The sequence below is a fragment of the Pogona vitticeps genome, chromosome 5 (assembly GCF_051106095.1).
Source record: "Pogona vitticeps strain Pit_001003342236 chromosome 5, PviZW2.1, whole genome shotgun sequence".
Lineage (NCBI taxonomy): Eukaryota > Metazoa > Chordata > Lepidosauria > Squamata > Agamidae > Pogona > Pogona vitticeps.
Window position 1 is genome coordinate 179,538,629 of NC_135787.1, and position 27,623 is coordinate 179,566,251.

At 39.5% G+C, this 27,623-nt stretch overlaps 2 protein-coding genes across 9 annotated transcripts in view; one reads left to right on the forward strand and one right to left on the reverse strand.

The window, feature by feature from the left end:
* The window catches only part of LRTM2 (leucine rich repeat transmembrane protein 2), a 39,849-nt gene extending 34,465 nt beyond the window's left edge, over nt 1–5,384 (forward strand). For all 6 annotated transcript variants that reach the window (XM_078376339.1, XM_078376338.1, XM_020789085.3 and 3 more), the window contains one exon: nt 562–5,384. In XM_078376339.1, coding sequence (XP_078232465.1) covers nt 562–1,016 — 455 coding nt within the window. In that variant the 3' untranslated portion in view covers nt 1,017–5,384. The remainder of the gene's footprint in view (nt 1–561) is intronic.
* CACNA2D4 (calcium voltage-gated channel auxiliary subunit alpha2delta 4) overlaps nt 1–27,623 on the reverse strand; it is a 176,227-nt gene that overhangs the window by 65,415 nt on the left and 83,189 nt on the right. For all 3 annotated transcript variants that reach the window (XR_013536775.1, XM_072999840.2, XM_072999839.2), the window contains 2 exons: nt 23,146–23,270; nt 14,967–15,041 (listed from right to left, as the gene is read on the reverse strand). Coding sequence is in view for 2 of the 3 variants with exons in the window: in XM_072999840.2 (XP_072855941.2) it covers nt 14,967–15,041; nt 23,146–23,270 (200 nt within the window). In the remaining variant the exon portion in view is untranslated. The remainder of the gene's footprint in view (nt 1–14,966; nt 15,042–23,145; nt 23,271–27,623) is intronic.

Here is a 27,623-nt window from a genome sequence, read left to right on the forward strand (position 1 = left end):
ATTTTCGGGGAAACAGGGTATTTACTGGATGGATAAATCAAATAGCTCTGATATTATTCTACTGCCACTGGTTGCCAATTGGTTTCTAGCCGGACTGAACCTTTGAAACTAGGGATCTTAAGTATCATTTGTGTATAAAGAGATCAGCATCAAGGCTATCCAGTATCATTCAAATTGCACACTTTTTTGTTCTTTGTTAAACACATAAGCATTTGTTGAAGGCTTTCAGTGATTATCTAAATTACCTAGAATTTCTGCTTGGCTGATGTGGTGTTAAATCACTTGTTGCCAGACCCTTGTGGAGAAAAAGAGGGAATCTACTGAGGAGGATAGCACAATGTTGTAAGAGAGATTCACCTTCTAATTCTGCCATATAAACATATTTTAGTGATTTACCTAGATGTGGGCCTTAGCTAGGGAAGTACACACAGACCACCATATATAATCAATTTAATTCTTCAGCCACAACATCCTTGCTGAAATGGATTATTGCACTGAGTATGGTATGGTCTGACATAACAAAAAGGTACTAAGTGTATTTCTTCTTTTCTTGTGGGACAGGAGGAAAGTTAGACCAGCTGGCATGTACCCTGCCTAAGGAGCTGCGGGGCAAGGATATGCGCATGGTGCCCATGGAGATGTTTAACTACTGCTCCCAGCTGGAAGATGAAAACAGCTCTACAGTATTGGACAACATTGGCCCTCCTTGCAATAAGGGAAGCCCAGCTGCTCCTAAGCCCAAAACAAGTCCTGAAACAGAAGAGGAGCCCAGTGTAGTTTGCCCCCAGAAGCAAAAATACCGGCCTGTCAGTGTGCGCCGGGCTATTGGCACAGTCATCATAGCAGGGGTGGTTTGTGGCATTGTCTGTATCATGATGGTAGTGGCAGCCGCTTATGGCTGTATCTATGCATCTCTCATGGCTAAGTACCATCGGGAGCTGAAAAAAAGGCAGCCGTTAATGGGTGATACAGAAGGCGAACATGAAGAACAAAAGCAAATCTCCTCTGTTGCATGAATTGCCCGAGAAATTAGTGGCAGAAGAGGGCAGGATACAACAGATGCCTATGGCCTGGGACTTTTCACATCTTCTCAGACATAACAGATGGTCTTCTCTGATATTTTGTTCGTCCTAGAAGTGAAATGTGCTTTTGGGTCCAAGACACTTGGCTGTGGACCCAATTCATTTCACTTACCTCTGCCCTCATGTAATTCCGAGTCAATAAACTGTAGTCTGACCTCAAGTGCTCATCCTTTTTCCTCTTTGCACAAGATGCCCCACTGATCGTCTTATCTGGGGAAGCTCAGGCAACCAGACATCCTTCCATCTCTGCTTCACATCTTGAATCCTTTCCAAGTTTCCACAGCATTGCAATACCTTTTACAAACAATATAAGCAGCCAAAAGCACCAACCCTTCTAAAATATTGAAATTCACAGGTCACTGCCAAGGGGTTCACAGATAACTGTTGTTATAGCTGTTGAGTCGCTTCCAACTTATGGCGACCATGCTAGGGATTTTGAGGTATGTAAGGTATCCAAGAAATGGTTTATCCTTGCTACCCCCGGTGAGTTTCCATCGCCAAGAGGAAAATTAAACCTATATCTCCTGCATCCTAGTCCGACACTGTAGCCACTACATCACACTGGCTTTCACAAATAACTACTACACTGAAGTATAATGCCCTTCATCAGATGGATTAGATAGGATAGTTCATGACCACTCCAGAACTAATGTAAAGTTCTTAACTGAGTGCTCTGTAGCTACAGGGAATTTAATTCTCTTGCACTAGAAAAGAATGAAAATTCTTTAATTTAAAAAGCAGCCTTGCTGTACACTTCCTCTGGCACCCTAGTTTAAATAATAGAGTTTGGACAAATAAATGCTTTTTCACAGGCTGATCACCCCTATGTGTATACCAGCATTTCCATAGGAACTATTCCATTGCGTACCATTACTGTTAGACAAAACCTAAAAAAATGTGCCAGCAGTATCACCTGATATAGATAATTTATGATCCATGTAATGAAGGGCATTAAAAAGTATTTGAAATGAAAGAAAAGATAAAGACAAGGAAGCGTGAATCACTGTTACTAAAAGGACACTTAGTTTAGGAAGGCTAATGTGTATAATCTGAAAGGGAAAATGTTTTTCTTCCTGAGATATTAGAAAATTAATCTGAAAAGGCCCTTCAGTTTTTGTAGCAGAAGTGGTCTTAAGGATTTAAGAGAAGGGCAGCCTTTCTGATCTACTCAGAAATAGTACGTTGGCGAGGAGCATGAAAGTGGTTATGAGGAAATAGCATACATAGGAGGACATGACAGGAATCATTTGTGTAATCATGTGGCTGATCCCATGTATTAAGGTAAATAATTTGGAGCTATGCCTGAAACATCAATGCACTTCTGTGTAAAATACAGGAGAAAGTAGATGTAGCTCACAGATTGGAAAATGTTCCTCATAAATACATCTTGTTGATAGGGACATGTATGTAGAAGCAACACTTGCACATTTCTATAATGAGGACCTACTTAAGATTCTTACTGAGAATATGAGTAGTATCACTAATATTTTGAGAAGCATCCATGCATATAATACTGCATGCACACAGACACAGAAAGGCATATCTGAACACATGAATGCATGTGCACACTAATAAACTGACCTTATGGATCCTTATTTTGAGCATCTTTCACATATCAGCCTCTTCTCAAATAATGGCAGAGACTGGGCAGAGGCAGAACCAGCATAAGGACTCATTTTACATCACAGAAAGTGGAATAAAGTGCTATCTCCAGGGAAGAGTACATATTGCCATGGTAACCTGCTCTAGACCATCACAGCGGGCATTCCTGGGATAGGAAGATGACACGAGAGGTCGTGCAGCCACAGCTTTTGTGGATACTATGATCTTTACAGTCATGAAACAACTTGGCAGCTGGCCCAGATTCTAATAAATCTCTCCAGCAACTCAGGAGCAGAGCCCAGCAAGCACCTCAGCTGGGCAGGAACAAGAACATCGGAGTTCTTCCTTCATTTGTTGCATTCTGATGCCTTTAGATGATCTACATTTCTTTCTCTAGCTGCTCCTGATGGCTTTGAAAGGGATCAGCGTTCACTGTCTTTTAATTTAATTCACGCCCTCCGAAATCCCCTATCAGAAAACAAGAACACTGTGAAGGCCTTGAGATTCCTTCTCAGGCAGCAGCAATTCCACCTTCTTCTATACTGTTAGTAAATAACTATCGGATCCAAAAAGACAGAATGTGCTTCTTGTAGAAATGTTGTGGCAGAAAAAGAAGAGCCACCATGGAACACAACAAAGTCACTGTGGGAAACTAACTGGAGTATCTCACTTTATGTACCATGTATGTACTGTAGTTCCTCCAAGCATCCAGCTCCATTTCTGCTTTATCCAAGGCTGATGAGCAAAACTAGGCTAAGAAAAGACTCTAGCCAGTGTGTGTACGTCTGTATTGCTCCTACTTATATACAAAGCAAAACAGCACTAGCATTCTGCCTGCTGGATATACAACTCCAACTTTACTCTCTCTATAATCTTCCCAAAGGAACGTACCTCTGTAATAACTGGACAGCACAATCATACTTGAAAGGATGTCAGAGCTGTATATTTATAGATCTCTATTTTACTGGTAAGAAATTATAGTGACATCATTGCACAGAAGCAATGATGAGCGCATGTGTGTTTAGGGGATGAGAAAAACTGGGGAATGAAAATCTGCAAGAGGAGAAGAAATGGGAAAAAAAATCCCCATTCCTCTTCCCATCTCCTATTTACACCTTGACAGTTTTCCCTTTGTTGCCAATATGATGTTGTTTTCCATGTTGTGAGTTCAATTACACCTTTAGATTTTTTTTAAATTTTCATTGATATGATATAGGATTGGCCCTGATACTTCCAGGTTTAAAAATCAACATTTGAAAGGGGGAAGTAAGTGAAGGGAGAACATAGCTGTTGAGCAAAGTAAAGGATAATTAATGGATATGGGTTGGTCTTAAAGACACTGGAGCACTTACAATGGGTAATGGAGAAGCCGTGAAGTGATTTTAAAATGCAATAAACCAATCTGGGAAATGTCCTTTTTTAACCTGTTGAGAAACTGTGCCTTCAGCTGGTATTGGAATGTCTAATTTGACACTCTTGAACTTGGGCCCCACAGAACATGTGTTTACATTTCATACATCTCTTCTTTCTCCTATCATATAAAACTGACCAGGATCAACATGCTGAGAATACAGGGAACTAAAACATCCTTATTCTTGTATTGCTGCTACTAACATGCATTCTATTTGTGAGCAGTGCAGGGAAACCATAGCAAAAATTGGTTTTACCAGATTGTGTATGAAAGAAGGTTCTCTTGTTGGGAACATAAATATTTCACCACTGGAGTGTTTCAAAAGAACCAGTATAATCCTGCTAGAAGGAATGTCTGTAATAAAGTACCTATAATCAAAATACTGACAGAAGTGCATGGGTATGTAGCATATATTAGAGATATTTCCAGGAGTTCATTCATACAATGACACTGCTGTTAGGATTTGTATATACAAGCCCATAGAGTCTTTTCACAAGTAAAAGGATGCACATTTCTCATGCAAAATAGCCTTACTAACTTCAAATAGAAGTCCTGATTATCTGAGCATTAATTCTATTAATTCTACTAATTCACTTAAAAGTTGTTCTCTATATGGGTGAACAGACTTGATTTCAAATAAAGATGCTCAAAAACAGATGTAAATAGAAAACCTCTAGAAATGAAAAAAAAAACTACTATTCTGGACTGGGTCTATTCCAGTCAAAACTGACTGGAAGATTGTTAGAAATGTGAACATGCTGCAATGTGAACATTCATAATGCATGGCATATGACACCACTGCAGAAATGTGCATGCATAAAATGTAGATCAAGGTTTCTACATTGTTTGTGCAAATGCTCTTTGTATGCTTCAAGATATCAGGTACAGACAACACACAGCTTAGGATAGTCTATCCTAGCAGTATCCTGTTCTTCATAACAGTCAAGAACATACAATGAAAAACAGTCTCATTCTACTAGTAAAGGTGTCCTAGACAAGCAATGGTGCTCTTCTGTGTTGGTACAATAAAACCAAAGTGGGAACAGGTGGGGTGGGGTGGAATTTATCTCTTTGGTACAGTCAGAATGACCCAGGGAAAAAGAGGTAGGCACAGTTCCTGGATAGGGGGAAGGAAGGTTGGGTGGATGGCCTGTACAGTTATTTTTCTTTCTGTTAGAATTTAAAGAAGAACAATAAGATTTTTTTAAAAGAAAAAAAGAGGTGAAGGTATATTATATTTATGGCTTGTTGTTTTAGAAGAATAATAAAGAATGTATTTTCCTACGCAACTTGTGTTTTAAATTAATTTTGTGAAACCACTCCTCTGAAAAATTTCCTGCAAGAATTCCATTAAGGACATGAGTTTCTTTAATAGACAGTGACAGGTCCCTACACAACCAAGATATTGACAGGATCACAGGTTCAATTGTTTAATATGGATTAGATCATGCCCTTGTGAATGCAAAAGTTGAAGGCACAGGGGAATGATACAATCTGTATTGCTGGCTAAAAAAAAGTCTTGTCGCACTACCAGAATTGTTGTAGCATATGCATTCATAGATCATACTTCATTACACCGTATAGGTATCTTCAGTTGCCAGATGTACGCATAAATACATTTGAGTAATGAAGTACAAGGGCACCACTGTATCAACTGCATATCTGTGTCCACGTATGTACGGTATAATAAAATTTATCAACCCATCTGATGACTGAATCCTAGCCTACAAAAGCTATCAAAAGATTATGGGGTTTCACAAGATTCTTTATTAAACTTAATTTACTTCTACCAACCTAAGAATCACCATGTTAATCTGAATACAAGAAGTCCTTCATACAGCTATATCCCATTCAGGCGTCTGTTGTTAGATATTCAGGTATGTAGATATTTTGTTGTTGTTTAGTCATTAAGTCGTTCCGACTATTCATGACCCCATGGACCAGAGCACACCAGGCCCTCCTGTCTTCCACTGCCTCCCGGAGTTGGGTCAAATTCACGTTGGCAGCTTTGATGACACTATTTGCCAGGATCAGAGGCCATGATCTTAGGTTTTTTTATGTTGAGCTTCAGACCTTTGTTTTTTTTTTCTTTTTGGACTCTCGTCTTTCACCCTTATTACGAGGTTCTTTAATTCCTCCTCACTTTCTGCCATCAAAGTGGTATCATCTGCATATCTGAGGGTCTTGATATTTCTTCCAGCAATCTTAATTCCAGTTTGGGATTCCTCCAGTTCGGTCATTCGCATGATGTATTCTGCATATAAATTAAATAAGCAGAGGGACAATATACAGCCTTGTCGTATTCCTTTCCCAATTTGGAACCAATCAGTTGTTCCATATTGAATTCTAACTGTTGCTTCCTGTCCCATGTATATGTTTCTCAGGAGATAGATAAGGTGTTGAGGCACTCCCATTTCTTTAAGGACTTGCCATAGTTTGCTGTGGTCCACACAGTCAAAGGCTTTCGCATAGTCAATGAAGCAGAAGTAGATGTTTTTCTAGAACTCTCTGGCTTTCTCCATAATCCAGCACATGTTAGCAATTTCATCTCTAGTTCCTCTGCCCCTTCGAAATCCAGCTTGTACTTCTGGGAGTTCTTAGTCCACATACTGCTGAAACTTATTTTGTAGTATTTTGAGCATAACCTTGCTATTGTGTAAAATGAGTGCAATTGTACGGTAGTTGGACCATTCTTTGGCACTGCCCTTCTTTGGGATTGGGATGTAGACTGATCTTTTCCAATCCTCTGGCCACTGATGAGTTTACCAAACTTGCTGGTGTCTCTTAATTATTTGTAATTATTTTAAATAGTTCTACTGGAATGCCATCACCTCCACTGGCATTATTGTTAACCAAGCTTTCTAAGGCCCACTTAACTTCACTCTCCAGGATGTCTGGCTCAAGGTCAGCAACCACACTCTCTTGGTTATCCAGGACATCAAGATCTTTCTGGTATAATTCCTCTGTGTATTCTTGCCACCTCTTCTGGATGTCTTCTGCTTCTGTAGCGTCCCTACCACTTTTGTCCTTCATGTCCATCTTTGCACAAAAGGTTCCTTTAATATCTCCAATTTTCTTGAACAGATCTCTGGTTTTCCCCTTTGTATTCTTTTCCTCTATTTCTTTGCACTGTTCATTTAAGAAGGCCCTCTTGTCTCTCCTTGCTATTCTTTAGAAGTATGCATTCAATTTTCTGTAACTTTCCCTATCTCCCTTGCATTTTGTTTCTCTTCTCTGCTATTTGCTTCAGGCACTCTGTCCACCAAATCTAGTTCCTTAAATCTGTTCCTCATTTCCACTGTGTATTCATAAGGGATTTGGTTTAGATTATACCTGACTAGCCCAGTGGATTTTCCTACTTTCTTCAGTTTAAGCTTGAATTTTGCTATAAGAAGCTGATAATCAGAGCCACCATCAGCTCCAGGTCTTGTTTTTGCTTACTGTATAGAGCTCCTCCATCTTTGGTTGCAGAGAACATAATCAATCTGATTTCGGTATCACTCATCTGGTGATGTCCATGTGTAGAGTTGCCTCTTGTGTTGTTGGAAAAGAGTGTTTGTAACAACCAGCTTGTTCTCTTGACAAGACTCTATTAGCCTTTGCCCTGCTTCATTTTGAACTCCAAGGCCAAACTTATATGTTGTTCTTTTTATCTCTTGACTCCCTACTTTAGCATTCCAGTCCCCTATAATGACAAGAACATCTTTCTTTGGTGTTAGTTCTGGAAGATGTTGTAAGTCTTCATAGAATTGGTCAAGAATTCTAGAATTCTTCATAGAATTTAGCCGCCTAGAGTGGTCTTAAGTGACTAGATAGGCGGGATATTAAATAAATAAATAAATAAATAAATAAATAAATAAATAAATAAATAAATAAATAAATAAATAAATTTCAGCCTCTTCAGCATCGGTAGTTGCTGCATAAACTTGGATTACTGTGATGAACATATCTCCCCCACTCTGGCTGCTCTGCACTGGTTGCCCATCCGTTTCCGCGTTGACTTCAAAGTGCTAATTATCACTTATAAAGCCCTAAATGGTTTGGGACCTCAATATTTGGCAGATCGCCTCCTCCCGCCCAGATCTACTGAATCACCCGTCATCGCCAGCAGGGACAGCTGAGGGGTCTGACGCCAAGAGAGGCTTGGAAGGAAAAAACTAGAAACCGGGCCTTCTCGGCAGTGGCCCCTCGGCTGTGGAATGCCCTCCCCACAAAAATTCGGCTGGCACCCTCGCTGGGTGTTTTTAAAAGCCAGTTAAAAACTTGGCTATTTAAGCAGGCCTTCCCTCCAGTCAGCTAAGTCTTATTTTTTCTCCTCCTCTTTTCTTATTCTATCCCATCTTGGTACTCCTTTTTAAAATTAATTTCCTTAATTAATATTGTAATTGCATTTTTACATTTTTTTAATATTGATCTATTTTATGATGTAAGCCGCCCCGAGTAGACGTGGTCTAGAGGGGCGGGGTATAAATTTAATAAATAAATAAATAAATAAATAAATAAATAAATAAATAAATAAATAAATAAATAAATAAATAAATGTTGAAATGTCTGTCTTGGATTTGTATTCAAATCATTCTATCATTTTATCCCAATATAGATTTTTCCACTCTTTTGTTGACTATGAGAGCTATTCCATTTCTTCTATGGGATTCTTTCCCACAATAGTAGATATGGTAATCATCTGAATTGAATTCGCCCATTCCCGTCCATTTTAGTTCACTGACGCCCAGGATGTCAATGTCTATTCTTGCCATCTCCTGTTTGACCACATCTAGCTTATTAAGGTTTATAGATCTACATTCCAGGTTCATGTGTAGTATTTTTCTTTGCAGCATAAGACTTTCCTTCCACTTCCATGCACGTCCACAGCTGAGCGTCCTTTCGGCTTTGGCCCAGCCACTTCATTAGCTCTGGAGCTACTTGTACTTGTCCTCTGCTCTTCCTCAGTAGCATGTTGGATGCCTTCCAACCTGAGTGGTTCATCTTCCAGCTTCATATCTTTTAGCCTTTTGTTTCTGTTCATGGGGTTTTCTTGGCAAAGATACTGGAGTGGCTTGTCAGTTCCTGCTCCAGGAGGATCGTGTTTAGTCAGAACTCTCCACTATGACCTGTCTTTCTTGGGTGTCCCTGCACGGCATAGCCCATAGCTTCTCCGAATTACTCAAGCCCCTTCACCACTACATGGCAGCAATCTGTGAACGGCTCTCAGCTGCCTCTGTACAACCACAGATTTAAACTGATGGGAAGCAATATATGCACGTCACTCTGTACAAGTTAGGTCTCCTCTGGAGTACTCTGTGCTGTTCCAGGTACCATACAAGAAGGAGAAACAAATGTGAATAGGTTCAAAGCAGGACAGTGAAGAACTTTATCAATACTATACTCCACATGTCCTTTTTCTATTTCCCATTGCATTGGAATGAGATGTGTCCCCATTCTGTGTAAATTGTACTTCCAATTCTCTCACCTCCAAGGCATTAGATCATTCCTTTCTCTCCTTTGTTTTTTTCTTTCATCCTAATAGTCTCCCTCTTTTGCCTCTCCATGAGCAGCTGCTCTTCAAATATACCTCTCTCTGATCTTCCCAACTATCAATTTTCGACTGTCACAGATGATTCCTATCCCCCACGTTCCATCTGCCTTCTAAAAGGGTAACTCTCCCTCAGAAGCTGGGTCTCTTCTTTCACTATTCTTTTTCTTGACACAAATCCAGGTCATCATCTGACACAGACAGATTCAGTGGAGACCTTGGTGTGATCCACATTTACAGGGAGGCTTGCATCTAAATTAATTAGCATTTAGTAGCATTTAGGAGAAATGTAAACTGAAGGCATGACACATGTAAAAAAGCAAGTTAGAAAACAAAAATACAGTTCCTGAACTCAAGCTATGTGATCCTTACAATAAAAAAATTAGAAGTATTCCCAGCACTGCCTTTTTTGAAGGCACACATTTTCTTTTAGGAATAGTACCATATTATTCTCCTTTTTCTGGCTGGGTTTGCACCTACACACTAGGGAGGTGGGAGGTTGTGCTGATTGCCCTGGGCGCCCAAATTGCTAGCTACATCTTCAGAGTGACAGTGAGATATTTTCTAGAGATCTTATTGTGAATTTTTGCATTTCTGAAAACAGTTTTGTATCTAAACTATGACAACTGCTGCCTTGTCTAGATTTTTTTAAAATCAAAATTGTTAGATAAGTTCTTTACATCTTTCTGAACAATCAGTCAGTCCTCCTGTGCTTGCTTCACAAAGAGAAAAAGCTGCACACATATTGCATATTGTAGAAAACTCAATCAGAAAAAAAGTTGTTTAATTCTTACGCTGGAGGCAAGAAATCTCATGGGGGTTTTGAATTCTTGATAAACCCTCTTGAGATGTTGAGATGGCCTGTCTCATTGAGAACAAGCAAGTTAGCAAGATTTCTTCTGATACTTAGTGACCTAGAATAGACAATGTTAGACTGAATGGAGAAATCACTTAGCAAAAGGTAGCTCCACATATTTGAAGCACTGATACAGTGATTCTACTTGACTCAGGGGATCCACCTCGGTCCCAATTTTCATTCACTGTCAAATGTATCTTTTTTAAAGTCCTGAGCACAACCCCTTTCTTTTCCTCACATGTCTCTGTTAGCACACATGTATAGTGCATGATCTGTTTTTTACATGCAAGGGTACACAGTCCTCAGCCATCACTGCCATTATAAAGCCAACACATTTAAGCTTTTGCCCTTCTATAATAGCCTGGGTTGGTTTCTGAGCAAAAATAAGAAGCGAGGAAGTAGAACTGATAAACCTGCCAAAGGCTGATTAGTAGAACCAGTAAAATGTATTTATTTATTTTATTTATTGATTTGATTTATATCCCGCCCATCTGGTCGGTCGACCACACAAATGCCTCAATACAAAGCACCATGGAAACATTCTTCTACTGCTTTACTAGTTCACACAGGCAGTGTATAGCCATTTTTAAATGTAGAAAAACAAATATGCTAACCATGAATATATGGAGGCAAGAAAGTTCAAATGAACTGCAAATTAGAATCATTTCCAAGGTAATCCACACCTGCCTTCCTTGGTATCTAGATACCTACACAAGGAATTGTTATACTCATATTTGAGTTTTGGTCACCCAATGAAATTTAATAGCAACAGATGAAAAGAAAGAGAGCACTTACTCACAAATATTGCATGGAATCTAATCCTGCAGTATGGCCACCATCTTACATGCCTTTCAAGATAATGCCAAATTCATGAATTGTTATCCATAGTGGCTGTAGGAAATATTCAAGTATGGACATGTTATATAACTGAATTTAGTAGTTATTGGGGAGAAAGACTGAAAGAAGATAATTGCCCTGCTGGTAGACTGTGCAGAATCTTCCAGAGGGCCATTGAGAGAAACTAAATGATGGACTACATGGAACTTTGGTTTGATCTGATGTTTGTATAATATACTGTGTGCCTTTATGTGTAAATTTCCTCATAATATATATTTATTAGCCACATAGAGTGGTCGTATCGACCAGATAGACGGGATATAAATAAAATAAATTTATGTGCATTCAGTCTTGGCAGCTTTCAGCCTGATACACAAAAATTACTCATCCATAAATTATGTTACTTTTCAACAGCCTATTTATTATTCAGCAGCCTAGTAAGATATCGTCATCCTACCTTTTCTACAAAGTATATATTGTTATAATCATTAAGAAAAAGGTGTCTTGAATGATTGACTACAAGCATTCTCTACGTACCACCAGCAACCACACATGTAGTTGTGCACAAGACTGAAACATCACATATTAATATTCACAGATGCACAAACCACATTGCCACTCAAGCTGTATTTCTGTATATATGACAATCAACATATAGTTCCCATACACAGAAAAAACCCATACACAGAAAAAAACCCAGAAAAAATCTATTTTCATATCTACCGTATGTGCAAATACCCTGCTCATATAGAAAATGCCCTATATGAAGAACCAGCATAAAGTACATAGATTCATGCATTTGGCACTCCATGCTCTCATACAGCATAGAAACATAATATACTCCATACACCAGGAGCCCTATAAATATCCAGGCTTAATCATCACAGTGCGTGTATGTATCACAGAAAACACACTTTCAAGACCCATTCCAATAAGGTGGGCATGATGCAAGAGTTAATACCAGAGAAAGGAAGAAGAGGAAATTAAAATTGAAAAGTTGAAGGCCTAGCACATGATTCTTCCTCTATCACATCTGTGAATCCTGGAGCGGGAGAGTAATTGTCTGAAATGAGTCAGACCAAAGGCACAAGGAAACAGTTACCATAGCAACCACCCTCGCTGCTCTAATTCCTGTTAGAATTAGAACGATATCAAATAATTCAGGAACTGAAGGAATGTGGCGAAGTCTATGGGTGCCCGTCTCAAAATGCCCTGCAGTACATAAACCTCATCTGGTCCACAGTCGATGGTTCCTTTCCCTTCCAGCACATCAGAAGCAATCAGGAGACAAACCAGCAAGGACAGCAAAGGCAGATAACCCTCAGTCAGGCAGTGTCTGCTGTGTGAGAGATTAAACCAGCTCCTGGGCTGCAATCCTAAATATGGGATGGGCTTCAAGCCAGTGGACTAAAATGTTGATTTCCCAAGGAAATTCCTTACAATTATAAGAAAGGGAAACACACACACACACACACACACACACACACACACACACACACACACACACACACACACACACACACACACACACACACACACACACACACACACACACACACACACACACACACACACACAAAAGAATTCATTTCTTGTACATCTGTTTGCGTCAGTGGTAAAGTCCCAAGCCAGGTGAGATCAAAGCACAGGGGTGAGGCAAAAAGTCAAACTCTAAAGTAGGCTTTTATATAAACTGTAACATTGTGGATTGTGGATATAAAATAGGCCCTTTCATTTTTGTTTCATTTTTGTGTTGTCAGAAATGACTTTTGAAACTCATCTGAGCTCAGAACAGCCCATCAAGGGCCACTTAGAGCTGCTATTAAGAAAAAAGAAATCTCAAGGCCCTCTATATGGACACAAATCAAAGAACTGATAATTCCTTTCAGTGCACCTAATAATAAAAACAGGACCTTTCAATGCAAAATGAGAGACCGGGAACAGAAAAACAAAATATCCTGACATCTAGAAATCAATACTGGGAAGTGAAGAACTACCTATAACATGTTTTGGATTAAGAAAACATGAAATGCAAACTCTGGCCATATATGCTGCAGCAATCAAATCAGCTCTATAAATAAGCATCTGTACAGCCATGCACATACAGGCTTGTTCATGCTTGGAATAATGATCAGATACTAAACAAATAACTCACTTGAGAAGGTCACATAGTGAGAGAACATCATGTAAATGGACCAAAGAAAGAGCAGAAATCCCACACAGATTCCAGCGGTTTCACTGGGACCTTAAATGTGACAACAGCTGCAATGTAACTATAGTTGTTTCTCCCCAGTGACAAATAAAGCCCCAGGTTATTGACTCACATGAGAGAACAGTCAGTAACATTAGTTGCAACCAGGGTAGAAATTCCAGATATTACACAACTTTTGACATACATTGAGAGCTCATTTTGCTTGCAAAAGGCTCTAGGCGTATTCCTCTAGAGACAAAATAGATTCAATTAAACTATAATTAATAATTATGCTTTAGTTAATATTTTCTCAGTGATCAAAAGCTGTTAGCAGCATTATAGCCACTAATGGGGTTCCTAATTCTCGACAAGGATACAGTATAGATTACAGCATCGTATGTTTCCATCACACAGCTTCTGTCCGGAAAAAGCCACAACAAACTCAGAGCTTTTTTGTATACTAAAATTCAGTATTTTAGGAAATACAGAGTGTTTTGCTTTTTTGCATTCTATTCAGAACTAGTTTGTTGACCATCCTGATTCTTCAAGCTCTATCATTCTCTCCACTGCTACCATAGATCTTGAAATGTGCAAAATTCACCAACCGTCTCTCTTCAATTGTTAACACACTCTCTCAACCTCCTATTTCTCAAAGCAGCTTTGAATCTTAAAAAGAAAACTATCTAAATTTATATTGACCTCATACGGAAAGTAGAAATACCTGCCACCAGCAAAACATGACATTTCTAAAGTCAGAATGAGCCATCACTTAGCACTCACCCACCAGTCACCCCCAAACTCCTGCTTCTCCATGTTCATTCGACCAATGTAATCACCAATCACTACCCTGCTTTTCCAGATCCTTTGATTTCAGGAGGGTGAAATACTTTAAAGGGACACAAGGCACAAAAATTAGAATCTGAATGCTTTCAAATCACATGCTGTATTTGTTTACTGAATAACAAACAATAAAAAAAATCTGTCTCAATTCACAGATTCAGGCACATCCAACAGAGCTGAACTGAAGATTTGCAGTTTTCAGTTTTTCCTCTGCAATTATCTTTTCAATAAGATGTAAACTTTTATTGAAAAAAAGAGAGTAAAAATAGAGGCTGCTGAGGATGTTTTCTGCCAACACTATAGAGTTTTCCCTTTGGGGGCATGCCTGGGAACTCTCCATGGATACTGATTTAAAAAATAATTGAAGGTTTTAAGACAGAGGAAAGAGTACACTTAGTAATATAATAAATAAAATGTTTGCCAAACAGCAAAAATGACACTGAAACTATACATGTGACCTTTGGAGATCAGGTTTTAACAAAGTGGATTCAACCAATTAATCATATGACTGGCAAGCGAAACCACTGGGCCTCTGTTGGTTCATGTTCAAAAAAGGGAGTTCTCCATCCTTATACCCAACGTTAAAGTTTAAGTGTATTACAAGAAGTTCCTACCTGCAGCGATTCCTGTCTTCCCACCCACGGTCACCGTCACAGACGTGCTCACTGTTACCGCCTCAGGCATACCTCCTGTCAGGAGCAAAAAGCAAAAAACTCAATACCCAGGCCTCTATCCTTGGGGAATATAGCCACGGAACTGACATAATTAAGTCCTTTCAAAAATCAAGCATAAAATTAGAGTACAAGGAAGAATGAGGCCTAGTCCTTATGAACACCAATTGAGAAAATGAAGTTAGATTTGGATGGTATTTTTTCAGACTAGACTGTATGTTTTCACGTCACTTAATTCAAACTCGTTCAGACAAACAAATGAAATGAAATCAAAAGAAAACAACACACACACCCCTCTGCACTTAGAAAATTAACAGCAAGAAGACTGCCAGATCCTTCTTCCTTTATGTCTTTGTGTTGGAGTGTTTTCCATACAGAACTACAGTATTCATCCATTCAACCATTCACACTGACCATAAGGTTCAATCCTGTGCCTGGTGCTCTTCAACATTTTAATGACTTGGATGAGAGGGTACGGGCAATCTTTACTAAATCTGCAGATGAAACAAAATTGAGCAGAATAGCTAATACCCTGGAAAACAGAAACAAAATTTAAAAAGATCTTGATAGGGTTGAGCACCGGGCTGAAAACAATAGAATGAAATTTAACAGGGATAAGTGCAAAGTTCTACACCTGGGGGCTGGGGGGGGAGTTACAAGATAGGGGATATCTGACTCAGTAATACTGCATTAGAAAAGTATTTTGGAATTGTTTTAGAGCACAAGCTTTATGAGCCAACAATGAGATGCGGATGCAAAAAGAGCAAATGCTATTTTAGGCTGCATTAACAGATGTACTGTGTCCAAATTCTACAAAGTACTAGTTCCCCTCTGTTCTGTATTGGTTAGGTCTTATCTTGAGTACTGTGTCAGGTTCCAGACACTGCATTTTAAGAAAGATGTCAACAAACTGGAACAAGGGCAACAAGGATGATCAGGGAGCTGGAAATCAAGCAGTATGAGGAGATACTGAAAGAACTGGGCATGTTTAGCCTTGAGAGAAGAATACTAAGATATATGATAGCACTCTTCAAATACTTGAATGATTGTCAGTAGAGATGGGCATGAACCACTGTATCATCAATTTGGTGGATGGGCACACAACTGTTCTGTGGTTTGATGCCCTGCCTCTGGATCCCACTCAGAATCAGCACCTGGAGAAGCTGGGACAGGACAACCGGAGCATTGCTAAAGACGGTCTCATTTTTATCTGTCAAGTTGGACACTTTGCCCAGGTAAAATTCTTAAACTTCCTCAAGTAAGCATTTTGATAACTTTTAGGTCTAAGGCAGCTCCAGAACATGCTTAACAATCCATGACGTCCAAATGGCAACCTTGGACAATGACTTCTTTTCATTAGATGATCAGGCAAAACCAGATTTAGAGATTGGATGTTTAGACAAAAACTTGCAAAAATCTTCTTGAACACTGCAGCGTTTTAATTCAACAAGATATTGCTGGTGTCAAAGATGGTTATGCCATGCGATCTTAATAGTATTCCTCAGTGAAGACAGCTTCAAGTGCCCCACTGGAACATTGTTCAGCATGTGGACTACTGATAATCTTCAAAAGGCCGCTCTCATCAGAAAAGAAATCTGTAAACACTATGTCATGTATTAATAACTCAGAAAATCATGTGTAGTCTTCAGAAGGGGAACGAGGATCTTGATTACTAACAGGAGGATTGGAGACGATGACTCACTATGTGCTGACAAAGTGGCAGAGTGTACAGAGACCATAAAGGTAGAAGGATGATAACAAGAGACAATTGTTTTTATGTGGAGTATGGCCTAGTCATGTGAATTTGGTGAAGGCATAGCTGCAACAGGAGTTGACAAAGCTATTTGAGTAATGAACCATCACAGTGAGGGATGCCCCACTACATAAACTAGCATGCAAATCAATACCATGATGGCTTCACAACCAAATGGGAGCATTGGAAGCAAAGATGAGGAACCAGTCAATGGTACCATGGATAGAATTCTAAGATGCAGTACCCCACAACAGCCGAAGCAGAAATCTGTGCTGAAATTATCAGTGGTTCTCAGACTGTTGCTGCAGTACAAGCTGGAGACTGTCTTGCTCTCTACAGATGAGGTACAGCTGTCTTGTGAACAAGAAGGTAAGACAAGTGTTCAGAATAATGGCAAATTAATAAGAAAATGGTAAGTAATAATGCATCAGTGTGTGATGACAATGACATGAATATCTCTCTGGGAACTACCTACATGATTGCAAGTAATGGCTGTATTCTGGATACTGAAAGTAATACAGATAAGAAGATGCTGGATATTTCTGGTCGGTATCTAGATGATGACCAAAATTGAGATTATTATGTATGATACCTTGAGATATGTGGGGATTTTGTAGTTCATTATGTATAATATCTTGTAGTACACTTTCTTATCTGTAGCTCTTGAAGAATGGTAGAAAAGGTGGTAAGAGGCCTTATAAAAAAATTGTAAGTTCTTTGATTATATATTTTTCTGTTTTTATTTATGTATATTGTGTATATTTTAAATTGTTTGCTATTTGTATGTTGTGAGCCACCCAGAGTAGACCATGTCTAGATGGGCGGCATATAAATGCAATAAATAAATAAATAAATAAATAAATAAATAAATAAAATAATCGGTACGCACAACATGGGATTTTGGCAGAACCAGTCACATTTGCTCAGTCTTGAATTTCTCCAAGAGTTTAGCCACAATGAACTTTTCTCTGATCTTACCCTTAAATGCTTGTATATGCATGTATGTGGGGAGGGGTTGTTTTGAGGCTAGGTTGGGAGGAAAAGACTCACATCCTGGAATTTCTGAAGATGAACAGCATGAGATAACTTCTGTCTCAGTACTGTCAATGATGGTTTACTTAAGATGTTTAACTTTCTTTTCTCTCTTTTTAGAAAGACCTGAATACTCTGATTTCTCCTATTTGCCTGGTTTGATAACACCAAGGCAAAAGAAGAGGCTATGGTTGGAGTTGAGGTAAAGCAAAGAGACTTTGACAATTCCATGTGATCTACATTTTTGGGGGAGAGTCGATGGAATTGTTGGTCTCAAAAACCAAATATTTTAAACTAACACTATGGTTACGTCTCATCTGACTCAAAAATGGGCTGACAGACTGTGCTGACAGAGGTGTTATGTTCTTTTCCAAGGCAGAAAAGACATTTTGTTTTTGTCTATGAAGGGAATTTTCCTTTAATAAACAGAATAGTACTTAAAGAAAGTTCCTGAGGCCACATGCCCTGAGGAGAAATGAAAACAAGAAAAAATATAGAATGAGACATCAACAGAAAAACATTGAAACAAAAATTGAATAAAAGAAACAAACAAACAATAATTTAATTGTAAACCCCCCAATGACTTGGTTCAGTCTAACGATTGCTCTGAAGTGTCCCACTATGTATAGCTGTGGTGGTGGACACAGTAGAAGTAAGGGATAGCCCTCCTGTTAAATGTGTTATAGAGAGGAGGGGCAGGAATGCAACAAAATTTTTTTTCCATAGATAAAAGATTCAGTACAGCCCTATACCTACAATGCATAGAGACCATGATGAAGAACAAAGTCAACCCTGCATCAGCTGTCTGGAAAAAACTAGGCTTCAGTATAAATGGCTTATACTTCAATGTACTGTGCAGCTGTTCCATTTTCTGTGACAACAGGGACATTCTGAAGGTCAGGATATCTGATCATATTTTTCCAATTTGTCTTTCTGTCTGCTATATTGCCTTCCTGACTGTTCTGTCTTAGCATAAGGGGATTTCCTCTCTCTTCCCCCACAGTTCCAGCACTTGTCGTTGCTTTTTATTCTTGGCTCCATCACTGGTATCCGATGTGTCCTGAACATGACTTTGCAGCTTCATTCAGCTTCAGCCTGAGGTCTTGTGAAGATTTTTTTTTAAAGAAGAAAACCCTGGAATTAAGTTGATTTGTGGAAGGGCATTGCATAGACCTAAGGGAGCACTTGTTCAGTTCAAGGACTCTCCTTCAGGATAAACTCATGTGCCTTAACTATTATCCTTGTGGCATTCAACACTGCCCTTCTTACTCTTCTATGTGCAATTTTGGGGACAGGCAAGGGACACAAAAATCCTCCAGCAAAATGCCATGTGACTTCCTGGTGAGTTACATATGTAGATGCAGCACAAACCAGTAGGAAATAGGACTTTTCAGTTCATGCACTGGACATGGTGATAATTCCAACATCTGAACCTACTTTCTGCACGTTATACTACCAAGGAAAATGACAGAATAAGAATAAAATGACATACTCTGTCTCACATATATCTACTATGATATACGGTTTGTGATAAGAGTTGAAAACACTCTAATGCATTTAAATTTTGTTATTATATTTAAAAAGCACAACAAAACAGAACAACATGACAGACCGCGCGCACACACACACACACACACACAATCAGATCTCATGAATAAACATGTACGTATCTTTAGGAAACTGTTTAACTGTCATAACCAGATAAGAATCAAATAAAAGTTTTAAAAAGAGTTCAATGGGTTTCAGGAAAGAAAGCAATAGTTTCATAACATACTAATAAATATCCTGGCCAGAATCCTGTTAGTGATTTACACAGGAAACCACATAGTTGCTAATTGCCCCTTATTAACAAGGCACTGATTGCATTTCTGGCAGGTGCAGGGTTGTGCAATGAGTATGTAACCAGGAACATGGCTGGCATCTCATTAATTAGTTGTAATTTGCCCCCATGACTTACAAGATTCCACACACAAATCACCAGTAGGATTCTGGCCCTTCTGTGTCCAGTGTGAATTCTGACCAAATATGCTTTGCAGGTTAAATTAGAAAAGATACAAACCTGAAAAGTGTGTTTGCCTAATCAGCTAATTATGCCTGTCTCAGTCTACAATCTCTTCCTACTATTAATTGATCTTCTCTCCCATGATCAAATCTTATATTGAGTGTTCAAATGAATGGGGGACCATCCGTCTGTCCATCCATCCATCCAATTTTGGGCAAGTTTGTAATGAAACCACTAGGAGTTTGCTATCACCAATATGCAGATGATACCCAATTCTCACCTATAACTGAGGAATCTGTTTTGGGTGTATATCAGTGTCTGGCATCAGTAATGCTGGTCAGTTAAAAGGCAGGGTAAGGAATAGAGATGCAGCCTGTGGTGGAAGGCACCAGCTTGGGGAAGGGTAACTTGTTAGGGTGCGGGCAAATTCATTTTTGGATGTGTTTGTACCATTATGAGAAAGTGGCAAAGGGAATGTGATGGCTGATGATAAAAACCAGTGTGTTAAACAATTTATTGAGAACCATAACATGCAGTATCATAAGGGAACCAAGAAGAAAGTACTTCTACCATTCTTGCTTTATATTTTATTTATTATAGCTTAACTGAGATAAATAGAGCTGACACTTGTTAATTTCAAAAACAAAAATTAGGACTAGAAAGAGGATTTCACTAAGAGGGAAAATATGAGCTACAGCTTGCAGAATCCGACAGAGCAGAGCATTGTGAGAGAAAACTTGGATAGGGGTCAGTGGTGGGGAAAAAGTCCTTTGTCTGGGTCATTTTTGTCTTGACTTTTTCGTATACAGTACTGCCACAATGCAGTTTTACTAGTTTGTCTAATTTAATAACACATAAATGGCAAGAAGGAACGAAGGAAGGGTTCAAGTACTTTCTCCCCACTTCATGTCAGTTCCTCCATAAACACACTTTCATATGTGTTGCTTTCTCCCACCTGCAATCTTGTCTTCCTTGCTACTGACTTCTCCACCCACCTACCCCTCCCACTACACTACCAAAATAAGCCTTGCAGCTAAGGCATTGTGTGCTGTGAACACACTGCCTGAGTTCAGAAGGGTTGAACGAAAGAGCAAAGATAAGCATTTCAAAGTCACTTTAACTGCCATGTAGTTTCCAACTTTACACTATTTTTCTCTCTTTTTGGTTGCTCATTTAGCAACACTAATGCTCATTTAGCAAAAGCCTTTATTTTGTTACCCTGCTCCTACCCAAAAACATTTTTCTCTAGCAAACAAAGGTATACTGCCCATGCCTAGATATGTCTGGGTGTGATTATGTATATTTGCAATAGGCTGCTGCTTCTCTCACTGGAAAATTTTTTTTTACTCATTTCCATTTAATTTTGAGTATAGTTTCATGCCCCTCCCCTCCATTTTTTAAAAATTTTCATGGCTCATGCAGCCTTTGGAGAATTTCTGGTGCAAAATAAAATAAAAATAAAAATGTGCAATCTGGACCTGCAAAGACTGCTTATTCCCCGTTTAGTAGCATAATGTGTTTATCCAGCTGCTATAGAGGCAAGGCAAAGCTTTTGCCAAGTTTGCCCTGAAACAGTAAAGTCTGAAGTTAGAAAAGTGACACTGCTGACCTTTTACAACACCATCTTCATACAGTGAAAAACCACAGTGGGGAGAAAGAACGTTTTTCTACTGGTTTCCTGCCACGTACAACCTTGGGGTAAACACATGTCATACTAATATAGGATTTATTAAATACCATGTGCAGTTCCTTTTCATAAAGCTGGGAGTGCCCCCATCTCCATGCACTTACCTTAGTGCATTTCTGACACACCTACTGTGTGATTAATAAAAACATATGGCACAAATTGCCCTCAGAGCTCTTCTGCACTGAGCTAATTTTGGCTGCCTTAAAGTACCCTCCTGTGTTTCATTTTTCATGGTGAGCAAAGCCCACATTATTATGCTGCCATGACAAAAGGTGAAATCATTTAGTGTGAAGGTTGAAATGTACACTACCCAGTTTATGAGCAAAACCAGCGAAAAAACATATCACTACTGAAAATCACAAAATACGTATGCAGCATGCTGACTACTGCAATGATTAATAGGCCTGCTCACCACTCTTCTCTGTCTTTGCAGCTCCAGCTCTCCATCTAGCAAACCGCAGACACTAAAGTCTCTTGAAGAATAACACATCTTACATGCATATAAGCAACCTCATGCTGGGAGATGGGGCTGGATGGGATTATATCTAATGGCCTCTCACTATGTGTGACCTTTGTTAAGTACCAAGGTCTTGTTTGGCTCAGATGCCTCATCAGATCAAGAGGGTCTTTAGGTGTAATCTGTATCTTGCTGCTATTGGAGGGTACAGATTACATGGTTGGGGCCTCCATGTATAAGTCACCATGTGGACTGAGTTTTGGAATGTTAGCGATCAGCTACTGCAGCACATGATTCTGATGTCTCTTCTATCCATACAACCACGTACACTAGAGATGCACAAGCAACCTTCTGTTTAGTCAAAAACATGCTGAATCCTGCCTACCCACTCCAAGCATGCAAAAAAAAAAAATCATGTCTCTCAGAAGTACTTGATGTTTTCTCTACTCTTCTGCCCAGAGGTGACAGGTTGAGGGACAGTATAGCCAATTAATTTTAGCCATTTCCTTCTGAGGAATAAGGAGGCATGTACTTATTGCACTGGCTATGGAATAAATTCTCAAAGTGTTTGTGTTACTGCCATTGCTATTTCTGTACAAGAAAAGGTTTATAGATCTAGAGTTTGGGGGAAAGGGGAATAAGCAATGGAAAATAAGCCAGGCATCTGAAGGTTGGACCAAGTATGCAGAACTTGTTCATGATAGACTTAAATACCCTATTTGGCCTGACCTACTCCTGATGAATCAGGTAAGTGTGCTCAGTTCAGAAATCCCAAGTACCATGACCGTATGTGTGTTTTAAAGCTATGTTTTCAGTTCTTGATCTTTCAGGTATCCAACCTGCAGAACTGTAGGTAGGTAGGTAGGTAGGTAGGTAGGTAGGTAGGTAGGTAGGTAGGTAGGTAGGTAGGTAGGTAGGTAGGTAGGTAGGTACTCTGTACACATGTCTGTGTGCAGAATTTTTACCATTTCCAGCAGCTCCAAATAATGCAGTATATTGTGCTATGTAGGAATAAACATCTGTCGTTGACCCTACAACATTTTCACCAGGTTTCAAAATGGTAAAGAATGTTTGCGTGTGCATGTGTGTGTGAAAAATATCCTAATTTTCTGATCCTTCATTTACACTAACAAGCTTACTTTTGTCTGACTTTGCATCAACTGTATTAAAAGATGAATTATAGGAAGTTACCTGATGCTTCTTCAAAAGAAAAGCTATAAATGAAGCTCCCAGAAGGATATTCAGCTGCTCGGCGGTACCAAAGAGGGAAGTGGTCCATGGTGAAAATGCTCTCCTTATCACTGCTCAAAAACTTCCTGCAAGTAAAAAAACAAATCATATTTTCCCCCCTTACTTGAAGGGCCTATTATCACATACTCTGAAGCACTTCTCTTTCTTGCACAGACAGACAGACAGACAGACATGCAGACAGACAATTTCTTGCATAAATCGAAGGAACACTTCATTTGTGCAAACCCCCCTCCATTTGGATTTCTTATTTGTTTCCATCTGCCGTAATCCCTCATATTGTAACCAATACATTTAGCAAAAGAAAAAGAGATCAGGATAGCTAACCATGGATCTCTTATAGCTGAGTTTTTCTTTTGGATTTTCAACCTCACCTACCCCACCACCACCCCATTTGAAAGTAGTATTTAATTCTTGCTTGCTCATCCTCACTGTATCAAAGAGAATTTTCATTGATTTATTTCTACATGGAACCACAGCTTTCATTTACCAAAATATTTCTTTTGTACTTGTGTTCCTTTGTCTATTCAAAGTGTAGGTTCTGTACTTGCTTTCCTGCTCTTAGCTTGCTGTGTACATGACCAGGAAGGACCTCCATGAGCTGCATAGTACATTCATATCTACTGCACTTCCATTCAGCTTCATTGTTAGAGATTGTCACCTCCCAGAGCCCACACCTAAATGAAATCCTCCATGTAAGATGAAACCCGCTGCACATCAGAGAAATTCCATGATGAAAAAAAAAAAGGGTTGCCGAGTGGGGATTCTGTAGTAGGCTTTGTGACGGGCATCTCACTCCTCATCTGATACTTTCAATCCTCCTATACTACCTGGCCTAGTACAATAATTTCTGAGAAAACACTGATAGCAGAAAAAAAAGGACAGAAGCCACTATTAGAGGTGAGATTGCTTCCAGGCAGCACAAGGTCTTTTATTTACTAGAGTCTCTTTCTAATGACAAGAAGTGCTTTCAGAATCAGGACTACCACTGATGTACCAGGAATGTTAGCCGTGCAAAGTATATTATATGAAATACTAGTTGTTGCCTGGTCTATAACGCCACAAAACCTATTCTTTGTACAGAATTGCTATCGTATTCTAACACTGATCCCAAATACTTACCAAATTTCCCTGGCATCATGTTTTTCTCTACACAATACCTTTTTTAAAACACTTCATTTATCTTTCTTCTCATATTAAAAAAATGTGGACTTGTTCACTACAACTTTTCTTGGGTTTTTGGCTATCATTTCCCAAGGATCCCACTGTTTTAGGAAATGTTATCCATTACTAAGTGCTCCGCAGGCATTGGACCAGCAATTGCCAAAAAGGCTAAAGGTAATAAGGGTTATACTTCAACATCTCTCGAAGGCACCACCCTTGAGATACCATCCTAACATGGACAGACTGAAATCCATAGTAACAGTTGGGTAGAAAAGGCACAAGGGCTTTCTTGCGTATTTTGTGTTCATTTTCTGGCTGCAAGAGACTGTTTTTGCCTTATCCATTCAGCTGCTTTGGGTTCAGTACATCCATATCCATTTGACTGATATTAAAAGAGATAGATACTATAGATGCGGAGGTCATGGCAAAGATAAAATGTGAGCAAAAGACTTCCAGGTCCACAGTTCTCAAACACTGAAGTCCTATGCACCTGGCAGTAAGCCCCATTTAAACAAAATGGAGTTTACCTCTCTCAAAGGTTAGATAGTTATCCTCTTATACCTCCTATTACTTATGTATTGCTGTTTTCACCACACTGCCTTGCTCCCCAAAAACAGTGCTTAATGGGCTATCAGCAGCATAACAGCAGCACCTACAGAGCTAAATAAACCCACTTAAGGTGCATTTCTTGCTTCTAAAGACCCCAAAGCATTTTTAACAAGCTGTACACTTTGCACATGTCTGAATGAATGTAACTTCGTCATCCATTACAGAACAACTGCAGAGAGAGACAAAAATGTTGTTTTTTTTACAGCTTACAGCTATGCTGTACAAACATTACAGGACATAAAATGAATTGTGCCTCCCAGGGGAGATTTAGAGAGACATGCTAAGCTCTCAATCAGGTCTTTGGCTGTTTAAAAAGGTCTCTCTCTCTCTCTCTCTCTCTCTCTCTCTCTCTCTCTCTCTCTCTCTCTCTCTCTCTCTCTCTTCACATAAAGAGCCCTCTACTATTTTAAAAGCACATACAGCAATCAAAAGGAGGCAGGAGAACAACATGTCCAAAATATTTTGTTTAAACAAAATGCTGTATGGTCGTATCTGTAGAAACCCCTTTACCTAATCCTGATTTATTAAAGCTTCTAGGTATACAAGATGCTGATGAGCACATACATCATATACTGTATACAGAGCATACATTTATCTGCATCTCTGGTTATTGAACGTCAGGAAACTCACAGACTGTTCGGTTGAATGAGAATGAACTGTTTTTGCCACAAACCTATCGCAATAATCTAATTCGCAAAACAGACGAAAAGCAGCAGCAGCCACAACAACATCTTTAAGCCTAACACATTTATTTCAGTGTGAGCGTTCAGCATTGGAAATGCAATTCACTTCTTCAGAGACAAGAAATGAAATATAATCCTAAAAAGTTTAGGTAAAGGTAAAGGTTTCCCTTGACATTTAGTCCAGTCGTGTCTGACTCTAGGGCACGGTGCTCATCCCCATTTCCAAGCCGTACAGCCAGCGTTTTGTCCGAAGACAATCTTCCGTGGTCACGTGGCCAGCGTGACTAGACACAGAACCTTCCCACCAAGGTGGTACCTGTTTATTGACTTGCATTTGCATGCTTTCAAACTTTGCACTCAAATAAATCTGTTAGTCTTAAAGGTGTTTTTGCTCTTGCTGTTTTTGAAAGAGACCAACATTCTCTTCACTAAAACAAGAAAAACCAGAGGTCAGAAAAGTTACTTTTGTTGACTATACCCAGAACCCTCCAAAGAGCATGGCCAATGTGGTAAAACTTATTTATTTATTTATTACACTTGTATAATACTTGCCAATTATTGCCGGACACTACTCTGGGCAGTTTAACACCCAAAGTAACATAAATATAAAATAAATCACAAATAAATTATTTTAAAAAACAAATCATACATATACACAAATAAAATAGCAATAATCTAATAAATCAAAAAAGAGCCAAACTATGGCAAACGGGAATAATCAAAATCATTAGTCTATATAACATTAAGAGAGGATGCTTTCAAAGGCTCCTGTAAACAGCCTCTTAAAGGCTGTGAGGGAAGATGCCAGGCACAGCTCTACCAGAAAAGCATGCCAAAGGGATGGGAGCCATAACCGAGAAGGCTCTGTTTCTAGTAGATGATGTCCAGAGGAGCATGGCCTGAGAGTATTGGTACAGGTGGATGTTTTAGGGAAAGACACTCCAACCAGTAGCAAGGTCCCAAACCATGAAGGGCTTTAGCGATAAGAGCCAACACTTTGAATCTTACCTTACAACATGGGTAAGCTGTGCAGGCAGGTCAGGACTGGGGAAATGTGATCAAACTTATTCAGATTTGACACCTGCCCGGTTGCTGAATTCTGCACCTGCTGACGTTCTCAGGTCAGTTTCAAGGAAAACACCATATAGACAGCATTGCAGTAGTTGATCCCTGAGATTAACAGTTCATGCACCAACATCTTTAGGGTATCCCCATCCACACAGTGGCTCAACTTGGTGATCAGCCTCAGCTGGATAAAAGCTGACCTGGTCACAGCCACAATCTGGAATTCCCATCAAAGGGCTGGGTCAAAGAATATGCAGAAATTGTATGTTTGGTCCCCAAGAGGAAGGGTTACGCCATCCAGCCTGGGGAGAAGGAAGATATTTTTCTTTTCTCCTTCTTTTCAGCTTTAGTCTATTAGCCTTCATCTATTCCAAAACTGAGACCAGGCAGTGCTGAAGAACCTGGACAGCACCCATTGCAGAATATGAAAAAGAGAGACAGAGTTGCATGTCATCAGCATAGGTAAAGGTAAAGGTTCCCCTTGACATTTAGTCCAGTCGTGTCCGACTCTAGGGCGTGGTGCTCATCCCTGTTTCCAAGCCATAGAGCCAGCATTTGTCCAAGACAGTTCCCGTGGTCACGTGGCCAGCGCGACTAGACACGGAACGCCATTACCTTCCCACCATGGTGGTACCTATTTATCTACTCGCATTTTTAGATGCTTTCAAATGGCTAGGTTGGCAGGAGCTGGGACAAGTGACAGGAGCTCACTCCGTCCTGTGGATTTGATGTTACGACTGCTGGTCTTCTGACTCTGCAGCACAGAGGCTTCTGTGGTTTAACCCGCAGCACCACCATGCCCCGTCATCAGCATACAGATGTTTAAAAGTACCGGAGAGATTGATGACCCTAGGGGGCACCCCATACTTGAGGGTCCATAGGACCATCAATTCATCTCCA